The 20779-nt window shown below is 53.5% G+C and overlaps 1 protein-coding gene across 2 annotated transcripts in view; it reads right to left on the bottom strand.

Moving 5' to 3' along the window:
- Positions 1–20779, bottom strand: part of COL26A1 (collagen type XXVI alpha 1 chain) — a gene marked incomplete at both ends in the record, with an annotated part of 174186 nt that overhangs the window by 20766 nt on the left and 132641 nt on the right. For both annotated transcript variants that reach the window (XM_082671259.1, XM_082671260.1), the window contains one exon: positions 143–204. In XM_082671259.1, coding sequence (XP_082527385.1) covers positions 143–204 — 62 coding nt within the window. The remainder of the gene's footprint in view (positions 1–142; positions 205–20779) is intronic.

Genomic DNA, 20779 nt, shown 5'->3' with positions numbered 1-20779 from the left:
AGAAGGTTACCCCGGGCCACTGAAGCCCCAAACAGCACCCATCCCTCAGGACCAGGCTGCTCAGTCCTGCTGGGCTCCCTGGGGCTGATGCAAGCCCCTCCCCAGCCAGCTCCCTAGGCCCATTATCCCCAGACCATCTGACCTTGGCTTCCAGCGTGGTCAGCCGGTCACTCATGTCACTGAGCCGGGTACAGTTCATGCATTCTGAAAGAGAAGAGGTCAGAGTGGAGTAGATCCTGGGGAGAGAGCAGCCCAGCCACAAGGATAGCCTCTGGTCAGGCAGGCAGGGAAATCTCTGAGCTGTTGCCAGCAAAACTCCTACCATCCTTCAGAGCCTCCTTACCCTTAGCGCCCCCTCCTCCATGCAGTCTGCCTGACCCCTGACCCTCCTTTCTGGGCATCCACAGCACAGAGTACTGTCTGTTTACTCAGTGAATTGTCTGAGCCAGCACCTGGGTTGCCTTGTCAGTCTGTGGGTGCCGTATGGGCGGAGTCTTTGTCTATTTTGTTTGTTCATGCATTTCAGTGCCTGGCACAAAATAGAGGCTCAAAAAAATATCTGATAGTTGCTGAATGGATAGTAAATGAGACACGCTCCCTGACTTTGAGAACTACGGTCTGGGGAAGGACACAGGCAAACAGACACAGGCTGGTAAGGGCTAGAAGAACAGAACGTGCAAAAGAGCGTCATGGGGGATGTCAAAGCCCATCTGGGGTGGGCAGTGGTCCAGGAGGGCTTCTTGGAGGCAGTGGCATCTAAGGTGAGGCCTGAGGGATGCACAATGACTGGTCAGGTTCAGCAGAAGGAAGAATAAGGGCTGAGGCCCCAAGGAGAACAGAACAGGGGAGCGTCTGCCAGCAGCCTGGCCTATCCGAGCACACCTGCGGGCCACCAAGGCTGGAGCAGTGGGCTGGGCCCTGACACAGGAGGCCTGGGGGGAAGAGCTTGGCAGTATCCTGAGGCCAATGGGCTGCTGTTGGAGGGGGTGAAAGCCAAGGTCAGATTTGCATTTTTAAAAGCTCACTCTGGCAGCGGAACTGTCCCATGGGTGGGAGTGGGAGGGCCTGGGAGCCGAAGGCCAATTAGGAGACCAGGAACTGTTAACCTCCCAGGCATACATCTCCCTGGGCTGTAATCATCTATTCATGTCTGTCTCCCCCAGAGACCCAGAGCTCTTTAATGAGGAAATAGATGGTTCAAAGCTGTTCTAAGAAGCTTTTATTGCTCTAGAAGTCAAGAGATGCTTAGATTCCTCCCTCAGTTCAAAGCCTGACCCTACAGGAACCCCATTCTGGTTAAACAGACACACGAGAGCTATTAGGGTAACTCGGCAGGTCCCACTTGGTGTTCAGAGGCCCCTTGGCCACAGCGAGGCCCCCGGCCCCCCATCATCAGCCTTGTCTGTCCCCCATCTTTGTCGCTGAATGCAAACCACCTTGTAAATGTCCCTATTTTAAAATAATGAGTGCTCTGTGAGAGATGTGAGGAGACACCAGGACGTTAGGACCATGGGAACAGGTGATTCAGGCCGTGTCCTCCCCAGGGGCGCCCAGCCTTGGGGCTAGGGGTGCTGACAGCCACTTTCTGCTCACCAGCCCTACCTGGCTTTATGTGGGCTGGCAGGGGTCCCCTCACCCTCATCTCCCTCCCCATCTACCCTGGGCTCGGCCCAGTCAGTGGTTTATAAGCCTTTTGTAGGAACAGAACTCTTTCTCCCCCAATAAAACCTTGTCAGGAACCCCGATACATAAAAGAGATTAAAGACTGAGGCGTAAACACTGAAACTTTAAAACAACCAGAAGAATGTATACAGTTGTCTGACTCGGGGACGGGGCAGGACTTCACAAAGGATCAGCGAGAAAGGAGGCGGTTTTCTGGTTAAACATGGGGACTTGAACACACATGTGTCCCTCTAGTTCCTCCCAGGAAAGGGATGGTGAAGGAAGAAAAAGGTACAAACCACAAAGCAGAGAGATGGGCAGAGGAGACTTCGCAGTGAAAGGCAGCCGGGGGCCGAGTCCCAGGCTCGCAGACACAGGAGGGCTTGGAGATCAGGGAAAGGAGAGGGTCCTCTCTGGGCTCAGCGACCCGCCCAAGGGGAAAGGCCCACAGGCGCTGATACCTAGGGAGGTCCCCTTCCCCGCCCCCCCCACCTCCTGTACAATGGCCTCCAGTCAACAAGGCCAAACACACGGAAAGAGCCCCAGGGGGCTCTTAGTGCCTCCCTCCTAAATACAGAGGGTCCAGGATTCCTGTGCCTCTGAAGGAGGCCCTTCATGGGAAAGACAGACATCAAAACAAACAGGGTTCCATTTGTCATTCCACCCACCCTACCCTCCACCCTCCACCTTACTTTCCACCCACCCACCTTCCCATTCATCCATCCCCCACCCCTCCCTTCACCCCCGGACGCTACCCATCCCCAACCATCCCTTCATCCACCTGGAGGCACCGTGGCTCCCCGTGGGCCCCTTGGTGACCCCGTGCTGATCCTGACGGGTGGGTGGCAGGGCAGCATGGATGGGGTGCCTGCCCTCGCAGCAAAGGCCCAAGAGCATCTCATGGGAGAACAGGCGCTGGCTTTGGAGGAGGGCTGGCCTGGAGAACTTTCCTGTCTGAGCCTCAGCTGTCCCCTCCACACACAGGAGGGCACCGCCCCACCCCGGGGCCCAGCAGGAAGGGGGTGCAGGATGGCCATGGGTGAGGTGTCAGTCAGAGCCCCAGCCCCACCCAGTGAACATTCCTGAGGCATTTAGAGGCTGTGAACACATTTCCAGGGTGTGAGGCAGGGGGGAAGGCCAGCAGAGGAAGGGGTGAGCCTTGGGCCCTCGCAGAAACCCATTTCTGGAAAGTGTGCTGGGCCCGGACCTAGTTTGCTCTGGCTCCGGGCACCCTGCTTGGCCTGTGGGGAGCGGCTTGGCTGTCAGCAGGCACAGGGGGTCCAGCTCCCCAGCCGCAGAGAGGCCCAGCCAGCGGGCAGGGGCGAGGCTGCCAGCTCAGCCTCCCTGTGCCACCTGCCCGGGCAGGCGCTCGGAGACTGGGCGGGTTTCATGGTTCCCCTGGCATTCTGTCATCGACAGCAATTAAATTATGCATTTGACTTTCTCTAACTATTCCTCGGAGCGGTGGAAATACGGAGATGGGCCTGGTGGGGACAGTTCTGGCTGTGTGACTGGCCGAGGCCCTGCCGCCTGGCTCTGGGCCGGTTCCCCCTCCCTGAGACGCAGACTCTAACTCTCTGGGATTCTGAGGATTCCCACGTTCCCAGCACACACAGGCCCACGAGTGTTTCCTCGTTTTGAGGACACAGCGGCAGAACCTGTGTTGGGAATTCTCTGCCAATATATCAGAAGGGTGGATGTGCCAGGCGAACTGGTGTGCGTGTGTGTGTGTGCGTAAGAGAGAGAGAAACTGACTGCTTGGCGTGGTCAGTAGAGAGAGCCCTACAGAGGCCACTAACTCACTGTGTGGCTTGTGAGGCCCTCTTTCTCTCTGCACCTCAGTTTCCCCATCTGTAAAAGGGTTTTACATTGCTCAGCTCCAGGGGCCTCGGCCTCCTGGACTCTTTGCTCCTGCCCTTGCCGGCTGGCTGCCCTCTCTGCCTCTCTCTTTCTGTTCCTCCTCCCAGGGCATCCCACCTTTGTGCCTCCAGCTTCTGCTTACCTCACCCATCCCTTTCCTGCTTGGGCCACGAGACCCTGACAGGTGCAGCCAGGGCACTTGCATGGTCCTGTCCCCAGAGGCCCAGCTCCCTCTGAGAGGTCTCTGAAATGGTCTGCAGGTACGGGACATACGCAGGGTGGATGTCACCTGCAGCCAACCCAACGGGGCCCAGCTGGAAGAGACCCCTATAATCCCCCGGGAGACCTTTGACCCTAGTCAAGACTCCTAGGGGAAAAAACCTCCAAGGAGGTCAATAGGGTAAGATACTGCGGAGACAGGGGTAGGGCAGGCCAGCTAGACTGGCCATGGGTGCACACAGGGCACCACAGGAATAAGGAGGTCCTGAGTGATCTGTTTCCCTAATGTGACAAGAGCTATGGAGGTAAGCTCCCCCCCCCCCCCGCCAAAAGCCTGACTCTAGGGAATGAAAATTGGGGGTAAAGAGGGGTACAGGGGACTCTCCTTTCTCATGGTAAGCCTTGAAGAGCTACTGGCCTTTTTAAAACAATGTATATATTTAATATACGTAATGTAATTTAAACTTTTAACTGGGTGAAAGCATGACATGTGCTCATGATGCTGTGTGGAAAATATACAAAATTGTATCTATTAGTGAGCCGGCAGGAAACAAGCCAGCTGCAGGCTGGAGCTCCAAAGATAGTGCCACCAAGACATGATCGTTCCAGATTCTTCCAGTCCTGGTGTTTCCAGTTCAGCCTGCAGCTCTTAAGTGCCCTCTGCTGCTCTGAGCCTAGCTCCGTGGGTAGCAGCGAGGACCTGGTAGGAATTTTGTAAAATACCTTCCCTGGGGGGCTTCCCTGGTGGCACAGTGGTTAAGAATCTGCCTGCCAATGCAGGGGACACGGGTTCGAGCCCTGCTCCGGGAAGATCCCACATGCCGTGGAGCAGCTAAGCCCGTGCGCCACAACTACTAAGCCCGTGCTCTAGAGCCCGCGAGCCACAACTACTGAAGCCCGCACGCCTAGAGCCCGTGCTCCACAACAAGAGAAGCCACCGCAATGAGAAGCCCGCGCACTGCAACGAAGAGTAGCCCCTGCTCGCCACAACTAGAGAAAGCCCGCACGCAGCAACAAAGACCCAACGCAGCCAAAAATAATTAATTAATTAATTTAAAAAAAAAAACCTTCCCTGGGCCTGGGAAGCCACCTTTCCAGTTAACTTGTAGAGAACCGCTTGTCCAGGTACTTGCAGACAGATCGGATTTTTCTAAGACACATACCCCAGAAGGAAGCGTGGAAAGGACAAGGCCAGGCCAAAGGTGGGGGCCCTACCCTGGGCCCCCCTGTGCTCCTCCACACATGCCAGAGCGACGGAGCCCATCGGGGGTCGGGAGCCTGCTGGTTGGATGGAGCTGTGACTGCTTCCCAGGCCCAGCCGTGGGGCTAATGGACAGGACAGAATAATTAAATTCCATCTTTTTCTCTATCACGGATCACAGAGAAAGCCAGATATTTTTTCAAGAACTTCTGCCAAGAGTTTTTATTGAAAAGTAATTGGAGTTTCTTCTTGGAGAGGGGCAGCCTTGCATGGGTGTCACCGCTGTAGAAACACAAATCCCCAAAGGACCAGCTGCGCTGAAACTGCTCAGCGCACACCGGTAGCTGGCCACCTCCACCCCGACACCAGCAGCCCCTGGACTGCAGAGCTTTCAGAAACCCCCCGTGGGGAAAAGGGACAACACTGGTGAGTGAAACCAATTCACTAATGTTAGTCAGTCACCTACCGGGTGAGAGGCAGAAATGCCCTGGCGTGTGTCCCTCCCTTTATGAGTGAGGATGATGAGATTCAGAGAGGCTCAGGAATGCACTCAAGGTCACACAGCTCGTCGATTAAAGGCCAGAATCAGAACCCAGGCCTCCCTTCCCATAAGCCCATGGTGGGCTGGGCTAGGTGCCCTGGCTGGGGCAGCAACTCTCAACGCGATGTGAAAACAGTGCCTGGACCGTGGCTGGACGTGGGTGAAGTTTGTGATTTCTTCACCCCACCATGGCCCTAAAAACTCTGCTGACCTAACTGGCCAAGTCTGTCTTCCTCCCTCTCTACCTCCACATCCAGCCCAGAGTTCAAGATTGTTGGGTCTTGTACCATGGCTGGATCACACCCCAAAGCATCTTTGCCCCAGTGAAATCTAAAGAGGAATTATTGGAATTATTAAGTTAATTTAGCAAGGTTGATGGAATACAAAGACAGTTTATACAAATCAACCGTATTCCGGGACTTCCCTGGTGGTCCAGCAGTTAAGACTCTGCGCTCTCAATGCAGGGGGCCTGGTTTTGATTCCTCGTCAGGGAACTAGGTCGTGCACGATGCAGCTAAAGATCCCGCATGCTGCACGCCACAACTAAAGATCCCCCATGCCACAACTAAAAAGATCCTGCCTACAGCAACTAAGACCCCGCACAGCCAAATAAATAAATAAATAAATAAAAAGCTTGCCTTCAATTAAAAAGAAAATCAACCATATTTCTATCTATTGACAATAACATCATTCACAAAAAGCATCAAATTATCTAGGAATAAATCTACTGAAAACTATAAAACATCATTGAGAGAAATTAAAGAAGATCTAAATAAATGGAAAGATATGTTCATGGATTGGAAGGCCTTATATTATAGATGTTAACTCTCTCCCACTTGATCTATAAATTCAATGCAGTCCCATTTAAATCTCAGAAGGCTTTGTGTATGTTGTGTGTGTGTGCGTGTAAATTTGCAAGTTGATTCTAAAATATATATGAAAATGCAAAGGTCCAAGAATAGCCAAGGCGATCTAGAACAAATAGAACAAAAGTGGAAGACGTTTAGGACCAGAAACGAGATCTATTATAAAACTACAGTAACTAAAACACTGTATTATTGGTGCAAAGATAGACAAAGAGACCCACACTTAAACATTCACCTGGTTTATTAAAAAGGCACGTACGAGTAGAGGAGAGAAAGGATGGACTTTTCAATAAATGGTGCTGGGTCAATTGGACATCCAAATTGAAAAGTAAAATAAAAAAATCTGACCCCTAACGCACACTACACATGAAAGTCGATTCCAGACGGATTGTAGATCTAAATGTTAAAAGAAGAACAATACAGCTTTTTTTTTTGCAGCGCAGTATGGCTTTCAGGATCTTAGTTCCCCAGACCAGGGATCAAACCCAGGCCCCGGCAGTGAAGACTCCAAGTCCTAACCGCTGGATTGCCAGGGAATTTCCAACAATACCAGTGTTAGAAAAAATGGGTAACTTACCTTCATGACCTCAGAATAGACAAAGGTTTCTTAGGACACAAAAAGCACTAACATTAAAGAAAACTTTGATAAAATGGATCACATTAAATTTAAGAATTTCTTTTCATCAGAATACATCATTAAGAGAATGAAGAGGCCTATCACCGAGTAGAAGAGGTCCTTGGAAGACATAAAACCACAAAATAAGATGCCAAATGATCCCCCTGCCAATGCAGGGGACATGAGTTTGAGCCCTGGTCCGGGAAGATCCCACATGCCGTGGAGCAACTAAGCCCGTTCGCCACAACTACTGAGCCTGTGCTCTAGAGCCTGCGAGCCACAACTACTGAAGATCACGCACCTAGAGTCCGTGCTCCGCAGCAAGAGAAGCCACCGCAATGAGAAGCCCGCGCATCACAATGAAGAGTAGCCCCCGCTCGCCGCAACTAGAGAAAGCCCGCGCGCAGCAACGAAGACCCAATGCAGCCATAAATAAATAAATAAATAAATTTATTAAAAAAAAAAAAATCTTAGTGATGGTGAAGAAATTTAAAAAAAAAAAAGTGCTTCCTTGGTGGCACAGTGGTTAAGAACCCGCCTGCCAATGCAGGGGACACGGGTTCGATCCCTCGTCCGGGAAGATCCCACATGCCACGAAGCAACTAAGCCCACGTGCCACAACTACTGAGCCTGTGCTCTAGAGCCCACGAGCCACAACTACTGAAGCCCGCGCGCCTAAAGCTTGTGCTCCGCAACAAGAGAAGCCGCCACAATGAGAAGCCCGCGCACCGCGAAGAAGAGTAGCCCCCCCGGGCTCACCACAACTAGAGAAAGCCTGCGCGCAGCAACAAAGACCCAACACAGCCAAAAATAAATAAAAATATAATAAATAAAAAAAAAAAAGATGCCAAATGGCCCACAGTCATAGGCGGAGGGGTCAACTCATTAGCCGTATCAGGAAATGCAAATTAAGCCACACCCACAAGAATGGCTAAAATTAAAGACTAACAATGTAGTATCCGAGAGAGTATGAGCCACTGGAACTCTAAGAGAGCGTCAGTGGAACGTCCATGGAATAACCACATTTTTAAAATGTGGCAGTTTCTAATAGGGCTGAGTAGGAGCAATTCCATCTCTAGATACAAAAATGAATAAATCCTTTCACCAAAAGACACGTGCAAGAATGAGCAGCGTTGCTCATAATAACCAAAAATTATAAATAATCCAAATTCCCATCGGTGGCCACCTGGGTAAATTGAATATTCACAAAATGGACTATTGACACTGTAAAAAGCGCACGCAAACCACGTGCAGCCGCGTGGATGAACTTCACAAAGATGACAGAGCCCCCCCCAAAGAGCACACACTGTGTGAGTCCATTTATCGAAGGTTCCAGCACAGGCAGGACAGGTCAAAGGCAGTGGCCTGCGGGTTAGCGGTTATCTTGGGGAGGGCAGTTACCAGAAGAGGCAGGAGAAGGGCTTCTAAGATGATGAAAATATTCTTTCTTGAGCTGGACGCTAGGACACAGGTGTGGTCAGTGTATGTAAAACATGTCAAGCTGCTGTCCTGCCCATCCTAAACCACCAATCTGACCCGTCAGCCCCCAGTGCTCCCCGATGCCCTGAGGACAACCCCCACCCCTGGGATGGGCTACTTGCCATGCTCTGAGCACCTCTAACTCTTCTAGGCCTTTAGCATTTGTCTTGTCATCGCATCTAGAAATGGCTTGCAACCACTCCATTGATGAGCGAATTCCTCGTGAAGCACCACCTCCTCCAGGAAGCCTTCCTTGACCACTCTAGGCAGATTCAGGCACCCACCTTCCCACCAATTGCCATGCATCCTGTGTACACCTTGCTGACAGCACTCGGCGGCGTGGACGGGGAACCTCTTGTGTACCCCTCTTCCCTGTGGGGCCACGTCTCACCCATTCTCGTATTCTGAAAAATGGGGGCAGAATATTCCTCCATCATATGGGGCTGCAAAGATGCTCGTGTGCCCTCTTGGGAAGCAGCAGTTTTGGGGAGGGGGGCGAGCAGATATGGAAGGGGACCCCCAGCTCATTGTCCAGGTAGCCTGCCTTGGAGGACCTCAGGGGGCCCCGGGGGAGGGGAGGGACTGCTCTCCTCCCGCAGGGGGCCGTCTGTCCCAGGTGCACCCTGGCAGCTCTGTGCCGGGAGCTTCCTCACTGTACACGGCAAGCGCTGCAGCCCCTGAGCAGCTGTTTTCCATTTCCACCAAAGTCAGGAAAAACGGAAGGGGTTTAAAGTAGAGATAAGGAAGATGTTTTGATGCTGAAGTTCATTATATTCTGGCTTGTGTCATGGTGGGAGGGGAGGAAGGGAGGAAACGTTCTCTTCCGATTTCACAAGAGCAGAGGGTCTGGCCCATGTGGAGCCATGCAGGTCATAATAATGATCAAAAGAAGAAAAAGCAACTGGAGTTCACAGAGCACTCAATCTGCCAGACGCTAATGGAAGGGCGAGACCTTGATGCACCGCTTTTCATGTAAATTTGTCTAATTCCTGCAACAGCCCAATGAGGGAAGAACCATTATTATCTCTGTTTTACAGATGCGGCAACCCAGGCACAGAGAGGTTAGGTAACTTGCCCAAAGTCACACAGCTAGTAGGTGCCAGAGGCTGGATTCAAACCCGGGGAGTCAGGGGCTGCCACTGGCTCTTAGCCATCATCCTGGCAGCCTCAGGAACTGGCCTGCTGAAAACGCCTGAAGTCCCAGGGGGCTCCTGGAGCCCTGCCCTCAGTGGCCCCCACCCTGCTGTCCTCTGGAAGTCCTACCCCCAGGGTTGTGGGGTGGGGCTCCACAGCCTTTCCCCAGATGCCATCCTGGCCCCTCACCCCAGCTGAGGGCACCACGGCATTTCCTTTCTAAAACATCAGGGCCCTTGACTTCTGTGGGGAAAAGACAGGAATTAAATAAATGCAACTTTTTAAGAAATGAGACCCTTCCCAAAAGTGAGTAGAGGCCCGCTGCTATGTAGGGATGACATGGTCCCTTGGCCCCCCTTCCCCAGAAGGCAGCTGGGCCCTATTGAGAAGAAACCCAATCTGGCAGCGGCATGGCGTGGGGACTGCGGGGCCAGAGGGGCTGGCACGCAGGGAGGGGCATCAGTGGCTCCAAGAGGGTCAGGGCCCTGCTGCTGGGGAGGGGGTGTGGGAGGGGGCATAGAGAGAGACCAACCCACAGGCCACGTCCCTGTACCAGAATGCAGACCTTCAAGGGTGCGCGTGGGAGTGAGCATGAGTGTGGATACACTCAGGTCGAAGGCAGGGGGTCTACATGGGAGTGTCTCTGCGCATGGACATTTGTGTGCACGTTGTGTTTGTGTCTCTGTCTGGTACTATTTCTTTCTTTCTTCTTTTTGGCCGCACCACACGGCATGCGGGATCTTAGTTCCCAGACCAGGGATCGAACCCGTGCCCCCTGCAGTGGAAGCGCAGTGTCTTAACCACTGGACCGCCAGGGAAGTCCGTGTCTGGTCCTATTTCTGACACGTGGGTGGAAGCTCAGAAGCATTCGCCATCTCCACGGGCCCCGGGGTTTACAAAGCCCTTTCGCATCTTTGACATCTCTTGGTACCTTTGTGGCCAGTGAGGCCCCACAATCCATGGTCCCAACTTAAAGCTGTGTCAAGGGCAGCTCAGAGTGGGAGAAGACCTCCCCAGGTCACACAGAACTGCAGCAAAAACCCCAATGTGTTCTGGGGAAGGCCAGGAACCCTCCTCCCACCCCACCTACACCCTCCATGGGGACCCAAATGAGTCAGAAGAGGCTGCAGGAGGAGGAGCTCTTAAATCCAGGGGGCTGGTCCCCTGCTCTGGGAGCATACGCCTTCTGATGGACCAGGAATGGGGTCAGCATTAGGAACTGTGCTGTGTGTCCTCAGGCAGAGTTCAGCCCTCTCTGGGCCTCAACTTCCCATCAGTCAGATGCAGGGATGGACTGGATGCTCCCTTTCAGCCTTTTGTTCTCTGAGTCAGTAACCGTAACTGGAGTCAGAAGGCACATCAGCTGGGCATCCACCTTTCCCCTTCTCTCTCCTGTGGGAAAAGGAGCCAGGCTTTGCTTCCTGCAAGCAAATGGATCATATCACGGTGGCCCATTCCCTGGCTTCTGTGGTGAAAGGTGATCCCCTGGGAAGCATCCTGTTGGGCTGGAGAGGCCACTTGGTGGGCCCGGGCAATCCACAGCCCAGGTGAGGAGCACCCACACCGGGCCCTCAGCTTTCCTCCACAATAAAATGGAACAATAGTCCCTGCCCTGTGTATTCACGAGGCCCAGTCCAGATCTTTGCCATGGGCTTTGGTACTCGCGCTTGCGCAGGAAGGATATGCAGGAAGGGGCAAACTCTCCTGGGTCCATGCTGGGCGAGGCAGTTGCTTGGACGTCCAGAAGCCGTCAGGAGGACAGCACAGCCGGGGAGAGTGCAGCGTCCTCGGGACCCTCCAGGCAGCAAAGATCCAGCCTTCTGGCCAGCAAAGCCTTTGGTATCTGGACCATTTTGGAGAGAAACTCATCTGAGAAGTACTGACTGCCCAGCCGCCAGAGTGGAGGTATACAGCACACCTGTGCTGACCACAGGGCACCCAAGTGTGGAGGGCGCTCACCCCTGAAATGAACGTCTCCACTGCACCCCTCCTTCCGCCCTCACTAACCACCGGGATTCCTGAACCCTGGATTCTGGGTCTGGATTCATGCTCTCCCCGAGTCCCTTCTGTGTTGATGATGACGTAGTAACGAAAGCCATACTTCCTGGGTATCTCTAACGCTCCTCGGGCGTCACCATGTGCATTACGCATCTTCCCCATAGGTGTTTTGGTTCCTCTGTTACAGATGATGAAAACGGAGACTCTGAGAGGTTGTGAAGTTGCCCCAGGCCCCACAGGCAGGGGCAGGAACCAGATCAGAGATGCTCCAAAGCCAGCGCTCTTTCCTTCACGATTCCTGGCCACGTTGGAAACCTCCTCAGCAAGGGAGTTAGAACTGTAGCGCCGGTGAGTGCACCCAAGAAAAGTGTGTGTGCTTTAGTGCCTGGACCCTGGGGCCCCCTGGGGCTGATCCAGCCCTGTCGTGGCTGTGTCTCTGGACAGGTGAGTTATAGCAGGTGATGGCAGGTTTGTTTGACACAATGAATGACTTTCTCATCAGCGCTGCTCCCAACGGGCTGTGGAGTGGCTTCCCTTCAGACTGGCACGGCTGGGGGAAGTCCGTCCCCAGAAACCCCCGGCATGAGAATGGAACAGCCAGAATCCCGCAGCATAAAGGACTTCTTGGTCCTTGGTTGGGGCTGGAGGAGGGCCCCCGCAGCTGGGGGGTGCTTGGGTGAAGGTGGCTGTGGGACCATTTGCTCAGCAGAGCGGTTTCCAGCCTTCCAGGAACATCCCTCAGGACTTAAAGGGGGTTTTATCACAACAGAAATAAGAGATCCAGTCTCTGCAGCCATTTGGGGGATCGAGGAACTGGGGGGAGGGTCATCCCTGCACATGTTTTATCTTTCAGGGTTTTCCGAGGTTTGTGTTCTTAAACTGAAGTTATTGTTTGAAGTGTTCTTCCTCTTTTTTCCTCATCCAGAAAGAAATCATAAATATCTCCAGGGTCCCACAGAGCTGGCAGGCGGCCTTGCCTGGATCTGAAAGCTGACACCAGGCACAGCCCAGGGAGACGAGCTCCGATTCCCGATCCTCTTGGACATGTGGCGTCAGTACTGCCACCATCACTCTGTGTCAGTGGGAAAGAATCCCTTTTAACAAGGCTCCAAGCCCAAGGTCAAGGTTCAGGGCCATAAAGCAAAGCTGGCTGACAGAATATGGGAGGGGCTGCCTGACTCTGCTGGGTAGAGCGCCCACAGCCTTGGCCCCGGGCTGGGGCCTGCCCCTCCTGCAGCGCTGGTCCAGGCTCAGGAGAGGTGATGAGCTCTCCTGGGGAAACAGATGAGGTGCCCCAAAGACAGCAAGAAGGGGCCATAGTCACTTTGGTCTTGGGGCTTTCAGAGGAAAATGGTGGCAGAATTCAAAGTCCCCAGGCGGGAGGTCTGGATGGGGCAGTGCATCAGAGGAAGCCCAGGCAAATCAGCTCTGGCCTTTCCGTGCATGCACCTGGGCAGGCCCCTTCCCCTCTTGGGGTCTCTATCCCTCCAAAGGCAAGGGGAAGGCCCAAGGTAGCTTCAGCTTCTATTCAGGGGTCACCGGGGCTCCAGGAAAGGCTTGGTGTCTTCGTGCCGCCATCTGCCTCTTGACGGTTGTTTAGGGGAGCTGGGACGTGAGTGTGGGATGCTTCCTCTGACACCAGGTCTCCCGAGTTCTCTATAAGAGGTCCAATCTCAGCCTGGAGGACCATGGGCCTGACCTCATGTTGGAGAGAGCCCAGAGCAGCAGTTATCAAATGCCCTTTTCTTTTTTTTTTTTTGGCTGTGCCCCACGGCATGCAGGATCTCAGTACCCCGACCAGGGATCAAACCCGTGCCCCCTGCAATGGAAGCACAGAGTCTTAACCACTGGACCGCCAGGGAAGTCCCATCAAATGCCTTTTTAAAAGAAAGAAGTCTTTTTCCTACACACAATGGCTTCTGGGACCCCAACAGGTACCAAATCAAAGAGAGGCTGCTCCGACTGCAGGGGGTGGGAGCCCAGAGCCCCCAAATCAGCCACCATCTGCCCCCTGGGTTCAAGGTGGGCAAGAGGTAGATGGGTCTCGGTGTCCCCACCCCTGGTTCTCAGACACCCAAGGGAACAGCATGTGAAGAGGCCCATCCCACGTCCAGTGGGGGACGTAGTGCCCACACAGAAGCTTCCTGCTTCGTGACAGGGGGCCGTTTGGACTCAGCTCCCCCAGGCAACGTCTGGGGCTTACATTCTTCCGGGCCTGGCCTGCCCCCTCCCTCAGGGGCCACCATGCACTGGTCAGCTGCCCCTCCACCCTCCTAGCCAGGAGTGGGTCTGGCTGGAGCCCAGGCCCACGTGGCCTCCTGTCGAGACACGGAGGGAGGAGGAGTGGGCAGGTGACAAGACTCCTGACTCCCAGGGTCAAACCTGGACTGCATCCTTCCCAACAGGAGGAGGTTGTCATGGCAACTAAAGGACCACTTGAGATGGGGCCCAGACCTTCACTGGGGATGGATTTTTCTGCTAATTGCCTGTAGTTTCCAGCTCCTGATCTGACTTTCTAGATCACAAGTCAGACACAAGCTGACTCTTTCTTAGAGACACTTTCCCTCCACCGACTGTCCCAATAGCTTAAAACACATTCGAACAACAGAAAGGCATTTGTGCAGGATTTATGGTGTTTGCCTAATAGCTCAAGGCTTAGTCATCTCTCTGGGCCCTGCCCCTCGACAAGAGATGAGGATAATCAAGGCCACCTCCTAGGGCCCCGAACCAGTTAGAGAGAATGCGGGATCAGCACAGAGTACGTGCAGAGAAAAGGCAGCTATTATCTGTACTCATATTAGAAAGCAAATCTCCCATACAATTGTAAAGACCAGAAGCGTCTTAGGGCTATCTCACCGGGCCCTTTCTTTTCACAGATGAGAAAACAGATCTGGGGTGGTAAGTGGTTCATGGCCACAGTCACACATTTGAGGTGGTGGCCCACCCAGGGCTAAAACCCAGTTCTGGGTTTGCACCTTTTCACCTTCCCAGGGCAGGCACCTCATTACTCCCCCTTAGTCATTTACACCATAGTAAGAATGAGTCCATACAGTACCACTGGGAGCACAACACCTTACAAGCACTCTGCCATCCCTCTCTCCTGCCAGAAGAGCCTTAGAGGAAGATAATATAATCCCCATAATTAAGGAGGAGCAAGATGGTCCAGCCCAGAAAGGTAAAATGTGGCCCAGGGTCCGGAAATGCCAATCCTCTTTGCTCAGCGGCTCCATCTGCGTGCAGATTAGAGGAGGGGGATGAGAAACCTTCTGCTCAGGCACGGAGTGCGGTTACTGGGTCGGGGTTCTTATTGGCCACATTTTCCCGCATTCCAGATCCTGGTCTGGAGCAGCGGGAGAAGTTTCTTTTCCAGGAACAGGTCTCATGTCCACACTGGTCCTACCCCAGGCTCCTGGGAGCCCCGCTGGACTCACCAAGTGGCAGATGGGAGAAGGCTCGGGCCAGAAGCAGAGCCATTGCAGAGGAGGTGAGGGGACCGCCAGAGGCTGGCCTCGGTGTCTGATGCCTGCTCCCTGCTCACAGCTGGGCTGCAGTATGCGGGGAGGGAGAGCCCAACCCTCCTCCCTTCAGCCTCTCTGAGCTTTAGGGATATGGGGGGCGGGGGGGCAGGCGGGCCAGGGAATCCGGCAGATTCCAAGGAAGCGGTCTCGCAGAACCCAAGGGCCTGGGGTGGAGGGGCAAAGAGTGGAGCGGGGAGGGGCTGGGGTAGGACCCAAACAGCACCGCTCTGGGACCACTCACCGTCCCAGCCAGAACCAAGTCCAAGGGCGAAAGGAGTCTGAAATGAGCCTCCCTACTGGGAGTGCGGGGCACCCGGTCTCCTCTTCCTCCAACACCGCCCCCTCAGCCCCGTATCCAGGAGCCCCAAGAGGCAGCCGTCCAAGACTACAAAAGTCTGCCCATCTGGTGGGTGTGAAATGCTATCTCATTGTGGTCTGAATTTGCATTTTCCACACCACTGATGAGGCTGAACATTTTTTCATAGGTTTTGGAGCCATTTCTCCCCAGCGCCTCCCCTCCAGCCGTGAAAGGCCTGTCCGTGTTCTTGACCCATTTATCTGTTGGATTTTTCTGTCTTTTCCATATTGATTCACGTGAGTTCTTTCTGTATTTCTGATACCAACCCGTTGTCAATTTTATGCATTGCAAGTATCTCCTCCCAGCCTGTGGCTTCTGTTTTTGCCTTTGGTAAGGCTGCCTTTTGTCAGAGAGAAGTTTCCCAAGCTACTTTTTTTTTTTTTTTTTTTGCCACGCCATGAGGCATGCGGTATGGTAGTTCCCCTGACCAGGGATTGAACCCGTGCCCCCTGCATTGGGAGCTCGGAGCCTTAACCACTGGACCACCAGGGAAGTCCCCCAAACGATTTGCTTTTAATTCCTTTAAAGGTATCAGGTGGAGTCGTGATAGTTCCCTCCCTATCCCGTTCACAATTTAAAGGGGCAATTCTAATGACTCACTCATACTAGCGTGATATTGACTTACTTGGTAGCTGAGTTCTACACGGCCAGAAGTTCCTTCCTCTACCTTGTTTCCCAGGAGTTTCCATCATGAATAGGTGTTGAATTGTATCTCTTAAACTGTTCGTGAGCTGAGTCACATGAATAGATTTTCTAAATTCTCCTTGGTCACAATCTATCACTTTCTGTGCATGGCCAGATTTAAATAGCTAATATTTTATTTCGGATTTTTCACTTGACTCATCTATAGCTCCAACCCAGAACCAACTCGGTGGTCCCAGAACTAGGGTAACTTTCAGTCCTGAACCTGTGGGAGGTTGAAGCCCAAGGCTTTGGTTCCTCAGGCTTATTTTTCCCCTTCCAAAGTCCAGACAGACAAGCTTCCTCGTTACCGTGAGCCAGGGGTGGACTTTTCCTGTCTCTTCTTTCACTACGTCTCAGCTATTGCACCCTGTAACACAGGAGCCCACCCTTTCCCCCTGTTTTGGCTCAGGTATAAAACTCGGTCCCAGATTGCCAGGACCCACTTCCCCGCCTACCACGGGCAATCACAGCAACAGCGTCAGACCCTCTGCTTCCTTAGCTTACTGGGCACCGGAGCTTGAGGGGGCCACAGAGCCTGGATGGATCCTGCGGGCCCCCGCTTGGTCTCTGCCCTGGAGGGGAGGCACAGAAGCATCGGCAACCTCTTCCCTGCTTTTTTCCAAGCTGAAGTTCTATGTAAAATGTAAAAGAAATGGTTCTTGAAAATGCCGATGAATGAGGCAGAAGGATACAATCTTCCTCCTAGTCGACCAGCCGACCCAAGCACAGGGTAACAGTACATGGTTCTTAAGCGCTGGTAGAATTCACAGTAGTCTGATGTGAAGAGGTCACCTGGGCCTGGATTATGGAGAGATTCTCAGTGTGTGAGCTCTGCCCTGGGTTCACACCTTCATGAACAAGGGCTCCTGCTACTGGCCAGAGCCAACTCCCTTGGGCCCAAAGTTCCTTCTGTAGCATACACATATATATAATATATATATATATATGTGCATATATTCATACACACATATACACACATATATATCCCCAAGGACTGATGTCCAAGCTCTGAATGAGCGTGAGGAGTCTGATGCTGGGATCACACACACACACAAACACGCACGCACATACACACACAGGTGCACACATGCACATATACTCACAGCACGTGCAGACGCCCGCACACGCACACTATACATCATGATACTCTCTGATACTCACAGCACGTGCAGACGCCCGCACACGCACACTATACATCATGACACTCTCTGATACTCACAGCACGTGCAGACGCCCGCACACGCACACTATACATCATGACACTCTCTGATACTCACAACGCGTGCAGACGCCCGCACACGCACACTATACATCATGACACTCTCTGAAGTCTTCCTTTTTCTTTTTTTTTTCTGGCTGAGACTTGTGGCTCGTGGAATCTTAGTTCCCAGACCAGGGATTGAACCCAGGTCCCCGGCAGTGAAAGCACTGAGTCCTAACCACTGGACCGCCAGGGAAGTCCCTGAAGCCTTCCATATAGGACATTCCAGGTTGAGACTTGACTCAAAAGCCAAGAGTTGGGACACCCCTCCATCCAGCCCCGAGGCCTGTGGCATGTGAGGGTCTGGGGGAGCCCGGCAGAGACAGCGGCCAGCTCTGGGAGGCAGGCCTGAGGCTGTACGTGAAGGGGAGGCCAGGTCTCAGCACCGATCAGCTCCCAGAGCACTCCCCAGATGGCAATGACCCTGGCAAATTCCGGAACACAGAACTGGGCACTCACAACTGCCCAACATTGGGAGAAATAGATAGTAAATGACCTCACAGATATTCATTTGGCAAACGCTGCCCAGGACCCTGGCACTGGCCCTGGCATTCAAGATTCAGGGAGTGAGAACACAGACCCATGGCCCTGGGAGAGGTAATCTACGGGACCATTATAACAGCGAGCCAAGGAAGCCAAGGGGGTGGGGCAGGGTAGTCAAGGAGGGCTTCCTGAGGGTGGCGGCCAGAATATAAAGAGTAAGTCGGAATTACTGGGAAGGGAAAATGGTACTTAGGTAGTTTCCAAATCTAACTTCGTTCATAATTCCCCAGACTGATGTCAGGAATCCAAGACTCCAGCTCAGGCGTGCCCAGGGCTCCATCAGGTGCCTATTGGTCCAAAGCAGCAGGATCTCTCACCGACCGTAGAACCTCCTTCCCAACAAGTGGGGCTGGTCTGCATTCCCAGGAGTCCATGATGGCTGTAACCACAGTTGGTCCCTCAAGGAACATTGAGGCTAAACTCCATCTTATCTAGATGGGGACAATGGCCCAGAGAGGGTAGGAATCTACCCAAGAAAGCCCAGTCAAGAGCACAGCTGGACCAGAGCCTGTGGCCCACACGCCAGCTCCAGAAGGGCTCAGGCCTCTGCAAGTTCTCCATCCTGCAGTTGTCCTCAGCCCCGTCGGGGTTCCCCAGGCTGTTACCAGCTCCCTTAAGGAAAGTCTCAAATTCTCTGGACAACGGGCTCCCCATCACCTGTGGTGTCAAGTGCAAACCCCTCAGCTTGCCCTTCAACACCCTCACAGAGTGGCTCTGGACACCCCCAGCCAGAATCCCCCACCTGTCACCTTCCCCACATCCTCCCTGTGCATCACATCGCATGGCCTGCAGTTCCCAGAGCAGATCTTGCCCTTCTCTGGCTCCTGAACTTTGCACAGCGTCTCTGTGACAGGGCCCTCCTTGACCCCACTGACAGACGCCTCAATCATGGCCGAGCAATGGACCTGGAAGGACTGGGGCCCCACGTTGGGAGGTTGGTGGTCTCGGGGGACTTTGAGGAAACCATTGCCCCTTGACGCTTTGGGCAGGGTTGGGCTGTGCCCATATATAGCACCACTGTCTATAAGCCGACTGCAGCCCCACCCTAGGACAAGACACGGAGACCACAGTTTTGATCAAAGGCTACAGAACCCAGACCAAGTGCAAATACGAGGAGGCACCAAAGCATCCTTCACCTTTTGAAAAAGGAGGAGGAAGAATTTTACCTTGAATAAAGATAGAGAAATAGACTCAGCAGATGCCAACTATTATATATATAGGATGGATAAACAACAAGGTCCTACTGTATAGCACAGGGAATTATAATGTCCTGTGATAAACCACAACGGAAAAGAATATGAAAAAGAATGTGTGTGAATGTATATATACATATATATATATATATATATATATATATGACTGAATCACTTTGCTGTACAACAGAAATTAACACAACATTGTAAATCAATTATATTTCAATAAAATAAATTAAAACAAATGAAATAGACTCAGAGACTCAAAGAAGAAATGGGAGTTAGACAAGATCACCCCAAAGAAGACAGGGCTTGAACCCCACCTGCCTACCTCCCAGGACGATGCTCCTTCCTCCATCCACACTGCCCACCCCACCCCAGGCCAGGGGGGCTGGAGCTGGGATCCTCAGATGGAGAGTCGGCACCGCTGGACCAGCCATCTGCAGGCCGCAGAACCCCCGCAAGCCTGCAAGGGGACAGCACCTCCCAGCTTCGTGACCTGATGATAAGAAGATGTCTCGAGAAGCATCTCCGTGGGAGAGGCTTCCGTCTCGACATCTGGCCAGGAAGGGCCGTCTCCACATCTGGCCAGGAAGGGCCGAAGGGCTGCCTCCAGCTCTGTGCGTTCTTGGAGGCCCAGCAGCAGAGCCCAGCTGGGGCTCTGGGCAGCTGCAAGTGATGCAGAAACTCAGCAGCTGGAGCCCTTGTGGGTCCGCGAAGTGAGGGAGCCTCAGTCTGCTCCATTCTGGGAAGTGCAGGAGACCGGGCGGCAGGCCGGCATCACACCGCCAAGGCCATGAACCCGGAGGGGCTGGGGCTGGTGCGGAGGAGGGGATGGCTGGTCAGGGGAGTCCACGTCCCACACCCCATCCTCCAGCAGGCGGCCAAGGGCTCTGGGTCACTAAAGCTATTGGGGCTTAGGGAGAGGAAAAGGACTGCACGCTGAGGCCAGGAACAGAGGAGCCCTCAGGAGAATACGTCTATTGGAAAGGCAGGGGGTTATTCCCCTAAATGTCTCACCCAGCCGCACTCGGCAGAGTGCAGTATGCTCGCGTCGGCAGGGCTCAGCAGCTGTGTTACGGCCAGTAGAGGGCTCCAGGCAGGATGGAACCCAGGATGCTTCTCCCTCCACCGTTCACGCGTTCAACCTTCCACCATCCGTTTATGTAACAGATGCTCTACTGTGTCCTGCCACGGGTCAGGGGCTACGACACATAGTGGGTCCAACATGCTCCTTGACCTTGAGTCTGATGGAGGAGACATGGGGTCCCCAGACAGCTCCTGTGATGTCCCGTGTGCTGTCATAGTAGTAGTGATGGGCCATTTGAGAACACGGAGACATCATTTGTCAGCAGAGGCCCCCAGAGCGGGAACAAGCAGGTGAAGACGGCAGGGACGCTGGTTAGGGGAAAGGCCAGCCCGGGCAGGGGCCCCAGAGCGCAGAGAGCCCAGCACGCCCCGGGTCAGGGTAGCTAGAACACGGGCCCCGGTCTCATCATGCCGCGCCCTGCACGCCTGCTAAGGTGCCTGGGATTCATCCTCAGAGCGGCAGAAGCAGATGAACAATTTAAAAGAGGGAATAAGAGGCAGCAGAGGCTTCACCATGAAGCTTAGGCTTCTGGAACCTTCACCTGCAAGGGGTCCTT

The sequence above is a fragment of the Grampus griseus genome (genome assembly GCF_964374135.1).
Source record: "Grampus griseus genome assembly, chromosome: 14".
Taxonomy (NCBI): domain Eukaryota; kingdom Metazoa; phylum Chordata; class Mammalia; order Artiodactyla; family Delphinidae; genus Grampus; species Grampus griseus.
This window is presented reverse-complemented; position numbering and strand designations above follow the sequence as displayed.